Source organism: Primulina tabacum, chromosome 11 (assembly GCF_025594145.1).
Source record: "Primulina tabacum isolate GXHZ01 chromosome 11, ASM2559414v2, whole genome shotgun sequence".
Taxonomy (NCBI): Eukaryota; Viridiplantae; Streptophyta; class Magnoliopsida; order Lamiales; family Gesneriaceae; genus Primulina; species Primulina tabacum.
Window position 1 is genome coordinate 222,163 of NC_134560.1, and position 17,099 is coordinate 239,261.

General features: G+C 48.2%; 1 protein-coding gene across 1 annotated transcript; it reads left to right on the forward strand.

Annotated features, from left to right (window-relative positions):
* The first annotated feature begins 3,503 nt into the window (after positions 1-3,503).
* On the forward strand, positions 3,504-8,150 carry LOC142518311 (uncharacterized). Its single transcript, XM_075621075.1, has 6 exons — positions 3,504-3,905; positions 4,017-4,787; positions 4,887-5,123; positions 5,234-5,288; positions 5,335-7,205; positions 7,770-8,150. Exons 1-6 carry the CDS (start codon positions 3,504-3,506, stop codon positions 8,148-8,150), a joined length of 3,717 nt encoding a protein of 1,238 aa, XP_075477190.1.
* The last annotated feature ends 8,949 nt before the right edge of the window (positions 8,151-17,099 follow it).

A 17,099-nucleotide genomic window follows, 5' to 3' on the forward strand; every position in this document is an offset into this window, starting at 1 on the left:
CCAGTTGTTGGGCCATTCACTTGATTTTTGCTCTCGTAATGGAAAGTCTTCTCGCCCGCGCCGGACCCGACCTCATGGTAAGGGTGTTGCATCGGATTCCCCGCTTCCGGCTCCTTCCGAGCAGCCTCAGGGTGTTGCGTCTGATCCGCCACAGTCCGGTGATACTGATTTTATAGGACATGTTTCCAAGCGTCCCCGACGCCGACCTGTTGTGAGGAAAGATCCGGCTCGGCCCATTTCGACGAAGAATTACTATGAGATACTGCAAGATTTACCCACTGCTTCAGGTCCTGGTGAGACTTCGGGTACCGTTAAACCCCGTCCCCAGAGGTTTAAGTCCCTTCTTAGTAAGCTTGCGGCAGAGCAGAATGCTGCGGTGAGTAGCCCGTCTCACGATGATTTGGATCCGATTATCTCGTCTCAGGCCACGGATATGGTTGAGGTGGCATCTACTTCTGGAGCAGTTGTTACTGCACCTGTGGTTGTTACTGTTCCGGTTGTTGAGATTGCCCCTGCTGTTCCGGATCCTGTGGGTGATACTCCTGTTTCTACTGCTCTGCCAGAGTTTGAGATGGGTTCTGTGAGTGAAGGATGTTTATCTCTACCCCTTCCGGGCCGTACGCGATCTCAGCAGCGGCGTTATTATAGGCAGAAGGCGGCTCAGGCGAGTTTGCCCTATGGGCGACCTCTTGATCCAGGCTGATTTCGTTTTCCGCATTTTTGGCGGTATGTGGTGGGCGTTAACTGCAGAGTTCTCCTTGCTCACCATTTTGTTCTATTTTGTGTGATGTATTCCGGGGCACTCGCTGGTTTGTTTGTATTTTGTTGTGCTTTATTTCAGGTTGCCCTGTTGTAGTATGTCTTTATTTCTGTTTTTATGTTATGATTGTGATATAGCCTTTCCGAAGGTCTTGGTCTAGTCCCCTTCCGTTAGGTTTTATTTGTTAATAAATAAACTTTTTAGCTAAAAAAAAAAAAAAAAACCCTAAACCCTAAACCCTAAAAAAAAAAAAAAAACCCTAAACCCTAAACCCTAAACCAAAAAACCCATTTGCCCCCAAAAAAATTTTCTCTGAAAAAACACACAGTAAAAGGTGAGAAAAAACACACTAAACCCGTCACTATTCACGCCCTACCCACCGCCATGCCACCGCCGCCGGATCCCGGCCGGCCAACCACCCCATCTGAACCGCCACCTCACGACGACCCTCCCTACAAAATTTCAGCTCAAATGGAGTCCGATTACCCACTCATTTCTCCGGTCAAAATCGCGGCGGTTTCTTCCCCTTCGTCGGCGCCGGCAACCGTCGCTCCTCCTGGTACGGGCCATACATCATTCTCTTCGCCTCACCCTCCCCTTTCATTTCCGGCACCTGCGCGACCGTCCAGTTACCCCGTTCCGGCGTCATCTCCGTTCAAAGCTCCGCAGTCACTGTTCACTGCGCAGCCGTCGCTTGTTTCGTCGATTCCGGCCAACTCCGACATCCAATGTTCCATCCCGACCCCGATCTGTGACCCTCTGGTCCAGACGATTCCAATGGTTCATGAATCACTCCAATCGGAGTTCAAATCAGCCGTGAATTTCAGATCTAAGAACTACGCCGTTGGACGCCTCACTGCCGTCTTTCTCACCGCCGATTTCAGGCACTATTCCGGCTTCTTTCTTCAATTCCTCTTTAGGGGTTGATCGTCCAGGTATGGGTCGCATTTTGCCATCTTCAATTTCTGGTTTCCGGCCACCGGTCGGAAACGCCCAATTCGTAGGGCAAAATCGAGTTTCTTCACATACTTTGGTTAAATCGGACCCTCCAATGCCCGAGTCTGCACGAATTGGTCCCGGTTCTGGACTCCCCTCACCGTCGCCGGATCCATGGTGGTGCTCCGGTAGGTGACTCACGAGTCAACTCGGTCGAGTCGAATCACCGTGAAGGACGAGTTGACTCGGCAGTCAACCCTTGTGCTGAAACGGTCAAACCAGGTACGCGTGTTCCTATTCCGCTTACTGTCTCATTTCGTGATATCCTGACTCCACCATCCCCTCGGACGGCCAAAAAAAGCTTTGATGAGTTGCACAACTCTATGAATGACATGCCTGTGCCGACTCTTCGAAATGGAAAACCGGGTATTCTCTTCCCGGATGAGGTTATTTCTACCCTCGCAGAACCTTTCAAATTTGCTTTGGTTGGAAAAATTTCAGGGAATCGATCTCTAGTTCCAAATTCTGGTATTTCTGCGGCTTTTGCTAAATTGGGACTAGTTAGATCTTTTGACTTAAAGTTCATGCCTCGGGGTTTTCTTGTTCTCACACTTGCTTGTGAAGAAGACTATGCGTTCTTTTGGACTAAGGGGGTTATGCAGGTTGGACCTCTGTCGGTCCGCTTCTCTAAGTGGACGCCAGAGTTTAATCTTCAGGAGGAGTCACCCATTGCCCCATGTTTGGATCCGCTTCCAGGTCTTCCCCTTCATTTGTTTTCTAAGCAAAGTCTCTTTGCTTTGGCCAAAATTGTGGGGAAACCGGTGAAGATGGATGATCATACTGCAGATTCTTCTCGAGGCGCTTTTGCTCGCGTCTGTGTTGAAATTAATGTGCTCGAACCGCCAGTCAAAGAGATTTGGGTGGGTTGGGGTGATCATGCTCAAGAAATTGAAGTCATTTATGAGCGAATCCCCGGGTACTGCATGGATTGCAAAATGCTGGGTCATTCGACCAGTGTTTGTTATTCCCATGGAAAAAATCCCAAACCTGTTCGTCCTAAGCCTGCTGACCGTGCTTCTGGCCAGTCTCCCCCATCTACAGAGTCTGCCCCTCCAGGGGGTGTTAATTCTGGTTTTAATTTGGGGACCCAGCCTCAGCTTCAGAAAACTGGCACGGGTCCCAGACGTAGAGGGAGAAAGAGGCCAGTTCGGCAGGTTCTTCCAAGAAAGAATCCTCTTGAGTTGAATCCTTTTGAGGTGCTCTCACATGGGCAGGATGCGGAGCCTGATCCTGTTGGATTAGATTGTGTTGATATGGACCCTCCATGTGGTAATCTGGAGGATGCCGGTGTTGGTTCTTCTGGAAAGGATCCTTTGGAGTCTGTTCTTGTTGAGGGTGTGATCCTCAGTGATGAGGTTATTGATGGAGGGTTACAGTTGGATGATTGTGTGGATGGTATTGGGGTCCCGTCTACTAGTGAGTTGCCTGTGTTTGGTTCTCTGGGGCCTTGTACTTTGAATCACAGTAGTCATTCCATCCCCTTTGTTCCTTTGTCTCCTGATGATGCTTCCTCTACGGTAGAGGAATTGGTTGCTAGGCAGGGTCCTTCTGTCAGTGAGCTGGTCTTCCGGCTGGAATCTGCTGGAGATACTGATCAGGAATTCGATCGGCATTCTGAGTCGGGTGATGGCTGTAGGTCTGAAGGTCGTATTCTGGATGCTGATATGGGGGATATTAAGAAAAGGAAGGAGAATGCTTTTCATAGGTCGCGTAAAAAGCGACAGGGCGGTTCTGGTGCCCATTCTCCATGAATTTTCTCATATGGAATGTCAGGGGGCTCCGGAGCTCGGAGTCTCAACAAAGGCTACATGCCCACGTTAAAGATAAGAGAGTCAAGATCTTGGCTATTTTGGAACCCATGATTGATCTGGATGTTCGTTTTATGACTCGTCGTTTTGGTTTTTCTCGAGTTATATCGAACTCCTCGGGTCATATCTGGGTTTTCTTTGCTGAGGATGTCATGGTTGAGTGTCTTTTTGATCACACTCAATTCCTTCACTTCCGGGTTTCTGCTACTTTTTTGCCGACCACTGTCTTTTGTTCCTTTGTTTATGCTAAGTGTGACTACATTGAGCGCAGACAGCTTTGGAATTCTTTGCTTCAGGTTAAGCCTGCTCAGGGTCCTTGGCTTGTTGGTGGCGACTTTAATGTAGTCAGAAATTCGTCGGAGTTTTTGGGTTCTTCTGGTGGGCGGTTGCTTCCCATGGAAGAATTTAATCACTTTATTTTGGATTCTGGGTTAGTAGATGCTGGTTTTGAGGGGTCTTCGTTCACGTGGACGAACAAGACCATTTGGAAGCGTCTTGATCGGGTTTTTGTGTCTGTTGATTGGGGTGACCATTTTCATTCTATTCGTGTGGAGCACCTCATTCGTACGGTCTCTGACCATTGTCCTCTTTTTGTGTCAGTCCCGGTCTTTGCTAGTGGGCCGAGTTCTTTTCGCTTTCAGAGCATGTGGCTCAGGCACCATGGTTTTTTGCAGACGGTGAGGCTTAATTGGAATTTACCGTGTCATTTGAACGGTATGCCCCGTCTTTTTGTGAAATTGAGGCGCCTCAAAAGCCATCTGAAGTGGTGGAATAAGAGTGTTTTTGGTGATCTTTTTGCCAAACTTGCTGAGGCGGAGCAGGCTGTCCGGATTGCTGAGGCAGATTGCGAGGCTGCTCCTTCGGATTTGCATTGGACTAGTTTGTCCAATTGCAATGCAGATCTTGCTAGGGTTACCGCCATGGAGGCGGATTTTTGGCGGCAAAAAGCCGCTTGTAGGTGGTTAGAGGATGGTGAGAGGAACACCAAACTCTTCCACAATATGGTCAAGAAAAAAAGGGTGGCTAATAAAATCTTTCGTATTTGGGATAATGGCTCTTGCATTACTTCCCCTGAGCTTATTCAGCAGTCTGGGGCCGCCTTTTTTCAAAACCTGCTTACTGGGGATCCTTTTGTGCTTTCTTGCCCAGATTTTTCTGATTTCCCCTTGGTGATCTCGGATTTGGAGAACGCAAATATTGCTGCCCCTCCTTCTTTGGAGGAGGTGCGGGCGACTGTTTTCTCCATTCATCGTGATAGTGTGGCGGGGCCTGATGGATTCTCTTCGGCCTTCTTTCAGCATTGCTGGGAGATTGTCCATCAGGATGTTTTTGATGCGGTCCTGGATTTCTTTCGGGGTAGTCCCTTGCCACAGGGGTTTACTGCCACCACGATCACATTGATTCCCAAAGTCATGGGTGCTCAGGCTTGGTCGGACTTTCGTCCTATCAGCTTGTGTAATGTGACTAATAAGATAATTTCCAAACTTTTATATTCTCGGCTGAAGGAGGTGGCGGAGAGGCTGGTTTCGTGGAATCAGAGTGCCTTTGTTCCAGGGCGGGTGATTTCGGATAATATCCTCCTTGCTCAAGAGCTCAATCATAGTCTTTCTCTCCCCACCCGTGGTGGCAATGTTATTTTGAAACTGGATATGGCTAAAGCTTATGATAGGGTCCAATGGTCTTTTCTGTTGGATGTCTTGAGGCATTATGGCTTTTCAGAGCAGGTAGTGTCGATGATATCTGCCTGCATTTCTCATTGCCAATTTTCAGTTAATATCAATGGTTCACTCACTGGATTCTTTGGATCCACTAGGGGTCTTCGGCAGGGCGACCCTTTGTCCCCACTTCTTTTCATTTTGGGGGCAGAGTACCTTTCGCATGGTCGTGATCGTCTTTATCGTCAGTATCCTGCGATTAGGTACCGATCTGGTTGTGATCTCCTTCTTTCCCACCTGGCCTATGCTGATGATATCATTATTTTTGCCAATGGTGGGACTCGTGAGATGAACAGTCTCATGGATTTTTTGCATCACTATGAAAACTGCTCGGGGCAGTTGGTGAATGCAGTTAAGAGTGTCATTATTTTGCCTCCGAGGTGTTCTGGTCGTACTCGTTCCCGTCTCCTTCGTATCACTGGGTTTGGGGAGGGTTGTTTTCCTATCAAATACCTCGGAGTTCCTTTGTTTCGTGGGAATAGAGTTTGCTCTCTTTTTGATCCCCTTGTGCAGATGGTGAGTAAGAAGTTGGAGGGTTGGGAGCTTAAAACTCTTTCCCCGGGGAGCCGTATGACTCTCCTTAGGAGTGTCCTCCTTTCGGTTCCCATTTACATGTTCCAGGTAGTCCAGCCACCTCTGGCAGTTATGGAGAGGCTTGAGAATGTTTTCAATGGTTTCCTGTGGGGATCCAGATCCTTGGATAAGAAATGGCATTGGGCGAGGTGGTCTCGTGCATGTCTTCCTGTCTCTGAAGGGGGTCTTGGATTTCGCAGGCTCAAAGATATTGTGGATAGCTTCTCCATTAAATTATGGTTTCGTTTTCGTCAAGGTTCATCCCTATGGGCCAAATTCATGATGAGAAAATACTGCCAGTTGGTGCATCCAGCTTATGTTTCATCTGCTGGGTTCATTTCTCCCACTTGGCGTCGTTTGCTTAAGATTAGGGCTCGTGCTGAATCTGGCATTCGATGGAGAATTGGGGTGGGAGATGTTGCTTTTTGGGATGACATCTGGTGTGGGGATGTTCCCTTGTCTAGTCAGGTCCTGCTTAGGGGGGATCGGGGTGTCCGTGTTTCTCACTTTCTTTCAGATGGGGCTTGGGATTTTGACCTCCTCTGCTCAGTTGTCCCACCCTCTGTTGCTGAGACTATTACTCTGATCCCTATTGCATCGGGGGAGCCCGATTCGGCTATTTGGGTGCATAGTTCTGACGGTGTTTTTTCGCTGAAATCCGCATGGGAGCTTGTCCGCTTGAGAGACCAAGTTTCTGATATCTTCACTCCTTGCTGGGGCAGTTGGCTGAGGCCTACTATGTCTTTCTTCCTCTGGAGGTTTTGGCATCAATGGCTTCCAGTTGACGATGTGCTCCAGCGTCGTGGTTTCGAGCTGGCGTCTAAATGTCAGTGTTGTGAGATGCCTGAGACATTCACGCACATTTTCATTGATAGCCCTCTTGCCAGGTCTGTATGGCATTACTTTGGGGTTTTTTTTCATGTCCGTATTCCCCTTACCAGTGATTTCAGACTCTTCCTCAGTGCTTGGAAGAGGCATCCGGGGTGGACTCCTAGGGGCCACGTGAAGGAGTTTTTGCCTTTCATTGTTTTATGGTTTCTCTGGACGGCTCGTAACGATGCGAAACACCGTCATTTGCACATTTCCGCGGAGTCTGTTAAGTCTCAGATTTTGTCTTATTTGCGCCTCGCTCACGCTGCGTCTACTGTTAAGCCCATGCACTGGCGGGGTGTTTTGCAGGCTGCGAGGGCTATGGGGATTTTTGTTCAGTTGCGTAGGGCTCGTAAACTGACGATTGTTCGTTGGTTGCGGCCGCCGTTCGGGTGTTTTAAATTGAATGTAGATGGGAGTTCGAGAGGTAGTCCTGGGGCCTCTACTGTTGGTGGGGTTGTTCGTGACTCTTCTGGGCATGTGGTGGTTTCTTTCAGTGAGTTCATTGGAGTTGGGACCAATGTCCGGGCAGAATTATGGGCTATTTGGAGGGGTCTTCTCATTTCTTCTGATCTTCATCTCTTCCCTCTTTGGATTGAGACTGACTCTTGGATTTCCATTCTTTTACTTCGTTATCGTCGGTGCTGCTGGGATCTTGAACATTTTGTTACACGGATTCTTTTGTTGATGAGGGGGCGATCTGTTCATTTATCGCATATTTACCGGGAAGGGAATTCTGTGGCGGATGCCTTGGCGGCGAGGGCTCATAATTTTAGGCAGTACACCTTAGAGTTAGGTCCTTCCCTACCTCCAGACATCTCCACCCTTGCTAGATCTGATCATTCTGGGCTTCCATACCTCAGAAACAGATCCTCTTAGCCATTTGCAGCCCCTTCTTCTTTTTTGGATCTCTTTCTTTATGGTCTCTGGCTCTATATCTATTTATATCTATATACATATATATATATATATATATATATTTTATTGCAGGTTAGTGTACTTGGAGGTTGTTTTTCACTTCCCTATGGTCTGTGCAAGTGGGTCCAGACACTTGCACATGATGTGTGTATTCTTGTTTGTTCTGAGTGGGTTTCTGCCCTATTTCTGTTGGTGTTTTCCTTTGGCACATTCATGGTTCCTGGAGGGCGTTTACTGCTGGTTCTCCTTGGCCGCCGTATCAGTTATTGTAGAGGTGTTTGCTGGATGTCATGGTGGATTCATGGGGTGCTTTCTAAAGGATCCTCTGCTTCTTATGACATGTTCGTCAGACTCCTACTTCATGGGATCGAGATCTCTGCTCTTTTGATTCAGATGCTAGATATCTTTTGTTCTGGCGGGATTGCGATCTATATATTACTCTGTGATCGCCATTGTATAGTGGCTTCCTGGCCAGATTTTCTTTTGACTAGTGGGGTTTGGTACAGTTGACAGCTACCAGATTATATTTATATTGACAGATTGGACTCTCCAGGATGATAGCTCCGGGATGAGAGCTTTTGCATGGACTCTGCGATCATCTCGCCATTATCATTTTGTCTTCCTCAGCATGTGGTTCATAGCGCTTCTCCTTTTTGATTAGTTGTTGCCGCTTATTTGGTAGTCTTCTAGGGTTCGTTTTGCTTTTGTAATTCCTTCCCTAGGTTGCTTTGTATTTATGTTTCTACTGCTTTAGCCTTTTTGAGGAGATTATGGTTTTATCCACCTCCTCTTTTAGGTTTTTTTTTCTGTATTCTGTATTTTGTTACTGTTTATTTTGTGGATATATACAGGTAGGGGTCTGCCTAACCCCCCCGCATCCGGCGGTGTTTTCCGGAAAAAAAAAAAAAAACCCTAAACCCCAAACCCCAAACCCCAAACCCCAAACCCCAAACCCCTAACCCCTAAACCCTAAACCCTAAACCCCTAAACCCTAACCCCAAACCCCAAACCCCAAACCCCAAAAACCAAAAACCCTAAACCCTAAACCCTAAACCCTAAAAAACGCTCTCAAGAAAAAAAAAATTCCAAAATTACCCCAATTTGGCACTATTCACGTCATTACCGCCGCCATGTCACCGCCGCCGGATCCCGGCCGGCGACCACCCACATTAGAACCGCCTCCCCTCGCCGATCAACATACCAAAATCTCAGACCGATTGGATTCCGGCAACGTCCCCGATTTTCAGATCGAAATTTCGCCTGTTTTTACTTCTTCTTCGTCGCCGGCGGCCGCTGCTCTTCCCGGCACCGGAGGTACTTCTCCTGTATCGGTTTTTAGTCAGCTTTCCAGTGATACCCATGCGCGACCGGATTATTCACCTCAGCCGCCGTGTTCTTCGTTTTTGTCCTCGGCGGCACTGTTCACGTCTGCGCCGTCTGGTTTTCTCCAAATTCCGGCCATCTCCGGCAACCTCGTTGCTAATGGAACCCCGATCTTGAATCCCCTCACCCAGACGATCAGTTTGCCTCTGGTATCAGCCCCAACGCCGTTCGTATGCGACGGCAATTTCAGATCTACGATTTTCAGTCACTGTTCACCGATCGCGACGGCTTCCTTGCTCAATTCCTCCGGCGTCGCACCTCCATTTCTCAATTCCTCCATGGCGTTTACTCCCCCTGTCATGGACAATATCCCGGTATCTTCAATTTCTGGTTTCAGTCCGGCAATCGGAAACGCCCAATTTCCGATTTCTTCACCGTTTCCGACTACTGTGTTTACCGAGTTCACCCCTCCGCCGCCCGGTTCTGCTGGTTCCGACACCGGTTTCATGTTCGCTGCTACGTCGCCGGTCCTCGGTGGTGGTCCGGTGGGTAAGGGCCGAGTCAACTCGGTTGAGTCTCTTAGTCAAGTGTCGTGGGTCAACTCGGCAGTCACATCTGGTGCTTCTGCGGTCAATGTAAGTTCGAAAGTTGTTTCTCCTCATGTGTCTTTTAAGGACGTTTTGGCTCCCCCGTCTCCTCGTACGGTGAAGAATAGCTTTGATGATGTTCTCAACTCGATGGAGGAGATTCTCGAGCCTTCCTTTTTGGATGGGAAACCGGGTATTTTATTCCCGGATAAGGTAATTTCATCCCTTATTGAGCCATTTAAATTTGCATTGGTGGGTAAAATTTCTGGGAATCGGTCTGTGGTGCCCAATTCGATGATTTCTGTTGCCTTTGGCAAAGTGGGTTTGGTCAGACCGTTCAATTTGAAATTTTTACCCCGGGGTTTCATGGTCATTACTCTTTCTTGTGAAGAGGATTACGCACGGCTTTGGGCGCGTGGTAATATGATGGTTGGCTCACTTGGTATCCGTTTTTCTAAATGGACACCAGAATTCAAGTTTCAGGCGGAGTCGCCAGTTGCGCCAGTTTGGGCTCGACTCCCGGAATTACCTTTGCATTTATATGAGAAAAAAAGCCTTTGTGCTATTGCCAAGCTCTTGGGAAAGCCTATCAAAGTTGATGACCACACTGCTGAGGTGTCTCGTGGGGCCTATGCTCGCGTGTGTGTGGAAATTAATGTGTTGGAGCCTCCCGTAAAGCACATTTGGGTGGGCTGGGGTGATCACACTCAAGAGATTGAGGTTGTGTATGAGAGGATCCCGGCTTATTGCACTGATTGCAAAATGCTGGGACATGCGACGAGTGTTTGTTACTCTCATGGCAAGAATCCCCGGCCGATCCGGGCTAAGTCATTTGGTCCAGTCCCTCCATCTCAGACTGCTGCTTCGGGTCCGTCATCCCAGGAGGGTGTCATTTTTGGTGAGGTCCAGGGTCATCAGGACCCTAATGCTGAGACTTTTGTTGGCCCTAAGCGTCGTAGAAGGAGACGGCCTGCGCGTCGAGTTCCACCTGCTGCTGTTCCTCCTTCAGGGCAGGCTCCTTCACAGTCGAAGAGTACTTCGAATGCTTTTGATGTCCTTTCTCCTTGGCAGAAGGAGGCGCAGCTCTTTGATTCTAGTGCGTTAGTTGGTTCCACTTCTGAGTCTGGACCCCGCTTTGGGGATGTGGGTGTTGATTTCACCGGGGGTCCTCCTTTGGAGCATGCTCCATCCGAGGGTATGGATACTGTTGGTTTGAGTTCACCCACCGTTGTTGTTTCCCCGTTGGCATTAGGTGGTGTGTCAGCCCAGTCTGGGGCTAAAGATTTGGAGGAGGAGGATGTTATTCCTTTTGTTGATTGTGTGGAAGTTTTGGGGTCTCCGCATGCTGGTATTGACACGGTGTTTTCTGAACCCGTGATTTGTTTGGAGAATCATAGTTGTCACTCGATCCCTTCTGGCCCTTCGTCCCCTGCTGATGCGTCTTCTTTGTTTACTCAGCTGGTTGATAGACAGGGTTCTCCTATTTCTGAGAGGGTTGTCCGTGAGAGGTTTGTTGAGGATCTTGACCAGGTTTTTGATAGACTTTCTGAACCGGGTGATGGCCGTGCGTCTGAGGACGGCGTCCTGGACTCAGATATGCCAGATGTTAAGAAAAAGAGGGGGAGGGATGATCCCCCTGGGTCGCTCAGGAAGCGATCGGGCATTTCTGCTGCCCGTTCATCATGAATTTCCTAATCTGGAATATCCGGGGACTCCGGGGTTCGGAGTCCCAACAGAGGCTTCATGCTTTTGTTAAGGAGAAACAGATTAAGATTGTGACTGTTTTGGAGCCGATGATTGATTTAGATCAGTGATACTCACGGGAAATTTAGGGTTCGATTCCAGCAAGTGTCACTAGTCCAGACGCAGGTTTTGAAATTACCCTGAGCCTTAAATCACAAATAAGATCGTTAGGAGGGGGCCAGGATGGTGTCCTGGCGTAGCCCCTCCGACGCTCAAGTCAGAGCTCTACTGAGGATATATGGGGGGAGCAGCTAAGGGTGTTGCTGAAAATAATAAATTGAATTTTTCAACTGACACTCAAACCTGGTATTTATAGGAGAATATCTGGGCCCTTTGTGGGCCTGTCTTTCATTTGGGCTACGGCCCTTGGTGGGTCTGTCTTCCCTTTGGGCTAGGGATGGGCCAGGGGTAGCGGGCCTATCCATGGGGTATCACCAGTCTCCCCCTCCCGAGTCGAACTGAATCGTAGGTTCGAAGTTCGATTAGTTGTGCTGTCCTCGGGTTACCAGGTGTGAGTTGTGCATTATCTTTCCGCCGTTCGTCAGTCCCCAAAAATTTGGAAACAAATCAAATCGTAATCCTAGCACCGCTTCATCATCACCTCGCTATCACCCGTGTCAGCACCTCACCCAAGCACAACCCGCCTTCGCTCAGCCGCCCGCCATCCTTCGCGCACGCCCTCGTCCCGAGCTCGCCCTTGCCTCGCCCAAGCTACCGCTTCACCCCGCGCGCCCGGCCTTGCCCCGAGCTCGCCCAAGCTACCGCTCCACCCCGCGCGCCCGGCCTCGCCCCGAGCTTGCCCTCGCCTCGCCCAAGCTACCGCTCCACCCCGCGCGCCCTCGCCAATCCTTGTCCAGTACGTTGAGAATTTTTATACATCGATCCCCGTAATTTTCGCAGCGACAAACATTGTTCGTTAACGAAAAACGAAATAAAATTTTTTAACACAGTATGCCCTGGTCGCCCCCATCTTCAAGGTCATCTACTAAGCTTTTGAAGGGAAATAGTTTCCACTTCCGCGCGCCATTGACTCCTCTGCTAAAATAGCCCTTAGCACGAAAAATAAAGCTTCAACCTCTTCACCTTCTAACTCATCTACTAGGTGATGCCTTAGCAGGAAAATAAAATTCAATACCTTCACCTTCTAACTCCTCTGCTAGGTGATACCTTAGCAGGAAAATAAAATTTTTCTCCTCCACTCTTCACCTCTACTAGACGATGCCTTAGTAGGAAAATAAAATTTAATTCTCCTCCTCCACTCTGCTCCTCTGCTAGGCGATACCCCTCTAACTCCTCTGCCAGGTGATACCTTAGCAGGAAAATAAAATTCAACACCTCCACCCTCTAACTCCTCTGCCAGGTGACACCTTAGCAGGAAAAAATAAAAATTCAATACCTCCACCCTCTAACTCCTCTGCTAGGTGACACCTTAACAGGAAATTAAAAATTGAACGCCTCCACCATCTAACTCCTCTGCTAGGTGACACCTTAATAGGAAAATAAAAATTCAACGCCTCCCACGCTCTGACTCCTCTGCCAGGTGATACCTTAGCAGGAAAATAAAATTCAACACCTTCACCCTCTAACTCCTCTGCCAGGTGACACCTTAGCAGGAAAATAAAAATTCAACACCTCCACCCTCTAACTCCTCTGCTAGGTGATACCTTAGCAGGAAAATAAAATTTTTCTCCTCCACTCTGCTCCTCTACTAGGCGATGCCTTAGTAGGAAAATAAAATTTAATTCTCCTCCTCCACTCTGCTCCTCTGCTAGGCGATACCCCTCTAACTCCTCTGCCAAGTGATACCTTAGCAGGAAAATAAAAATTCACCATCCCCACCCTCTGACTCCTCTGCTAGGTGATACATTAGCAGGAAAATAAAAATTCAACACCTCCACCCTCTAACTCTTCTGCTAGGTGATACCTTAGCAGGAAAATAAAATTCAACATCTCCACTCTCTAACTCCTCTGCTAGGTGATACCTTAGCAGGAAAATAAGAATTCAACACATCCACCCCCTAACTCCTCTGCCAGGTGATACCTTAGCAGGAAAATAAAAATTCACCACCCACTCTCTAACTCCTCTGCTAAGCCGGGCCTTAGCAGGAAAATAAAAATTCAACACATCCACCATCTAACTCCTCTGCTAGGTCGGCCTTAGTAGGAAAATAAAATTCACCACCCCCACCCTCTAACTCCTCTGCTAGGTCGGACCTTAGCAGAAAAATAAAAATTCACCACCCCCACCCTCTAACTCCTCTGCTAAGCCGGGCCTTAGCAGAAAAATAAAAATTCACCACCCTAACCCTCTAACTCCTCTGCTAAGCCGGGCCTTAGCAGGAAAATAAAAATTCAACACCTCCACCCCCTAACTCCTCTGCCAGGTGATACCTTAGCACGAAAATAAAAATTTACCGCCTCCACCTTCTAACTCCTCTGCTAAGCCGGACCTTAGTTGGAAAATAAAAATCCACCACCCCCACCCTCTAACTCCTCTGCTAAGCCGGGCCTTAGCAGGAAAATAAAAATTCAACACCTTCACACTCTAACTCCTCTGTTAGGCGATGCCTTAGCAGGAAAATAAAAATTTACCACCTCCACCCTCTAACTCCTCTGCTAAGCCGGGCCTTAGCAGGAAAATAAAGATTCTCTACCCTCACCCTCTAACTCCTCTGCTAAGCGACGCCTTAGCAGGAAAATAAAAATTTATCACCTCCACCCTCTGCTCCTCTACTAGGTGATGTCTTAGTAGGAAAATAAAATTTTTCTTCTTCACTCTGGCGATGCCTTAGAAGGAAAAATCAAACTTCAGCCTCCTCACCCTCTGCTCCTCTGCTAAGCCGGGCCTTAGCAGGAAAATAAAATCAACACCTCCACCCTCTAACTCCTCTGCTAAGCCAGGCCTTGCCGGACCTTAGCAGGAAAATAAAATTCAACGCGCCCACCCTCTAACTCCTCTGCTAGGCGATGCCTCAGCAGGAAAATAAAATCAACACCTCCACCCTCTAACTCCTCTGCTAAGCCGGGCCTTAGCAGGAAAAATCAAACTCTCACCTCATCATCTCATAACTCCTCAGCTAAGCCGGGCCTTAGCAGGAAAATAAAATCAACACATCCACCCTCTAAATCCTCTGCTGAGCCAGGCTTTGCCAGGCCTTAGCAGGAAAATAAAATTCAACGCGCCCACCCTCTAACTCCTCTGCTAGGCGATGCCTTAGCAGGAAAATAAAATCAACACCTCCACCCTCTAACTCCTATGCTAAGCCGGGCCTTAGCAGGAAAAATCAAACTCTCACCTCATCATCTCATAACTCCTCTGCTAAGCCGGGCCTTAGCAGGAAAATAAAATCAATACATCCACCCTCTAACTCCTCTGCTAAGCCAGGCCTTGCCGGGCCTTAGCAGGAAAATAAAATTCAACGCGCCCACCCTCTAACTCCTCTGCTAGGCGATGCCTCAGCAGGAAAATAAAATCAACACCTCCACCCTAACTCTGCTCCTCTGCTAGGCGATGCCTTAGCAGGAAAATAAAGATTCCACCTCGTCATCCTCTAACTCCTCTGCCAGGCGACGCCTTAGCAGGAAAACAAATATTCTTCACCCTCACCCTCAAACTCCTCTGCTAGGCGACACCTTAGCAGGAAAATAAATATTCTCCACCCTCACCCTCAAACTTCTCTGCTAGCCGACACCTTAGCAGGAAAATAAAATTTTTCTTCTCCCCAACTCTGCTCCTCAGCTAGGCGATGCCTTAGCAGGAAAATTTATTTCACCTCCTCCACTCTGTTCCTCTGCTAAGCGATGCCTTAGCAGGAAAAATTTAACTTTCTCCCCCCCACTCTTCTCCTCTACTAGGCGCAGCCTAAGTAGGTAAAATTTAATTCATATAATCCTCATAATACAAGAACAACCACGAACTTAATATAAGAACTTGGCTTTATTAAATATCAACTGATAACGTAAGACAAATTCAGGAACGAAATACATCAAAAATGAAGTAAAAATATTCTCTAAGGTGGTAAGCGTTCCCATGCCTCTTTAGAGCCTTACCCAGCGCATTCTCCAACTTTCCTCTCTGCTCCTCTTGTACCTCCACAGGACAAAGTTACCCACTTAGAAGCTTTTTCGAATGACTCTACAACTGCAAGACTGAGCTCAAGCTTCCATGCGAATGCTCGTGACCTCTCTTTTCTTCTTCCTTCACGATTCTTTCATAACAACGACGTGCGACTTTTTGGTCCCCGCACAGGACTCCAACTCCTTTTCCCACAGGAAACTTAAGATTCTGATGATAACTGGAAGCTACTGCTCTAAAATCCTTCAGGGCTGGTCGTCCTAGAATTCCATTATACGCTGACGGGGTATCTACTACAGTGAAGGCTATCATCTTTGTTACCCGCCGAGAATCAGTCCCCAAGGATAGGGGAAGAACAATCTGACCCAAAGGCAAGATGACGTGTTCTGCAAACCCATATAGCGGGGTGGATATCGGCTCAAACTCAAATCCTCCCATCTTCATTTGATCCAACGTGCTCTTGAACAAAACGTTCACGGAGCTTCCATTATCAATAAATATTCTCGCCACATCATAATTGGCAATGGAGGTCGTTACCACCAAGGCATCGTTATGTGGAGTCACAACGCCTCGGAAGTCTTCCAGCCCAAAGCTGATGACGGGGTCTTGTGGTAAGCCTGCACCCTAGATATCCCAAAGTTCTCCAACATTCTCTCATCAGTAGCACCCCCCGAGATCATATGAATCATTCCTCTCGTAGGGTGGTTATCTTCATTCATTTCCCTCCTCGGTTCGACGAGCTCCTGAGGGACATCTTGACATCGACCTTCCCCTCTCTGCTCCCCGATCCTCTGATTTATCCATGGAGGGACTTGACCACGCCTAGGGGGCGAGCGAGACCTTTGTCGACTCCTGAATGATGATCCTTCTCGTCTATCCCGTGAAGGCAATCTAGCACTGCACCCAACCCTTCGTGACTTCTCCCACCTCTTCGCGGGCTCCCTCACCTCCATCACCTCGTCACGACTCCTATCCAGGGGAACATGTGATGAGAATTGTCCTCTACTTCTAGTTCTGTCTTCCTCTCTTTCCCCCGCACCCCTCTTCCTTCCTCCTTTCTCCATTCCCTCAACTCTACTTCCTCCGTGCCGGTTCTCCATCCTTCTGTACCGTTGGACATCTTCCAAGTTTACATATTTCCCAGCTCGAGCCAACAGTTCATCATAGCTTGACGGGGGCTTCTTGACCAGCGACTTGAAAAACTCCCCTCCCCTCAATCCTTGTGTGAAAGCACTTATCATGAAGTCATGAGTAGCCGCTGGTATTTCCAGCGCTGCACTGTTGAAACGCTGGACAAATTCTCGTAAAGTTTCATTCTATTGCTGTTTCATCACGAACAGGCTCAAATAATTTTTCTGGTGCCTCTTGCTGCTAGCAAATCGGTGCAAGAAGGCAGCTGAGAAGTCCTCAAAAGAACGTATAGAGTTGGGCTGCAAAGTGTTAAACCACTGCTGGGCTGACCTCACCAACGTGCCCAGAAAAACCCTACACCTGACTCCATCTGAATATTGGTGCAACAGAGCCGCATTCTCAAATCTCCCCAAATGCTCTTCGGGGTCGGTATGTCCATCATATTCTCCAACATTCGGTTGTCGGAAACTCGGGGGAAGTCCTTCTTTCAGAATGGCAAGTGAAAAAGGACTTCCTTTCTTGGGGGCCGGCGCTCTACTTCCCACCTGTTGTCTCAACATCTGTATTTCCTTCCACATCTCTCCAATATCTGCATTCCAT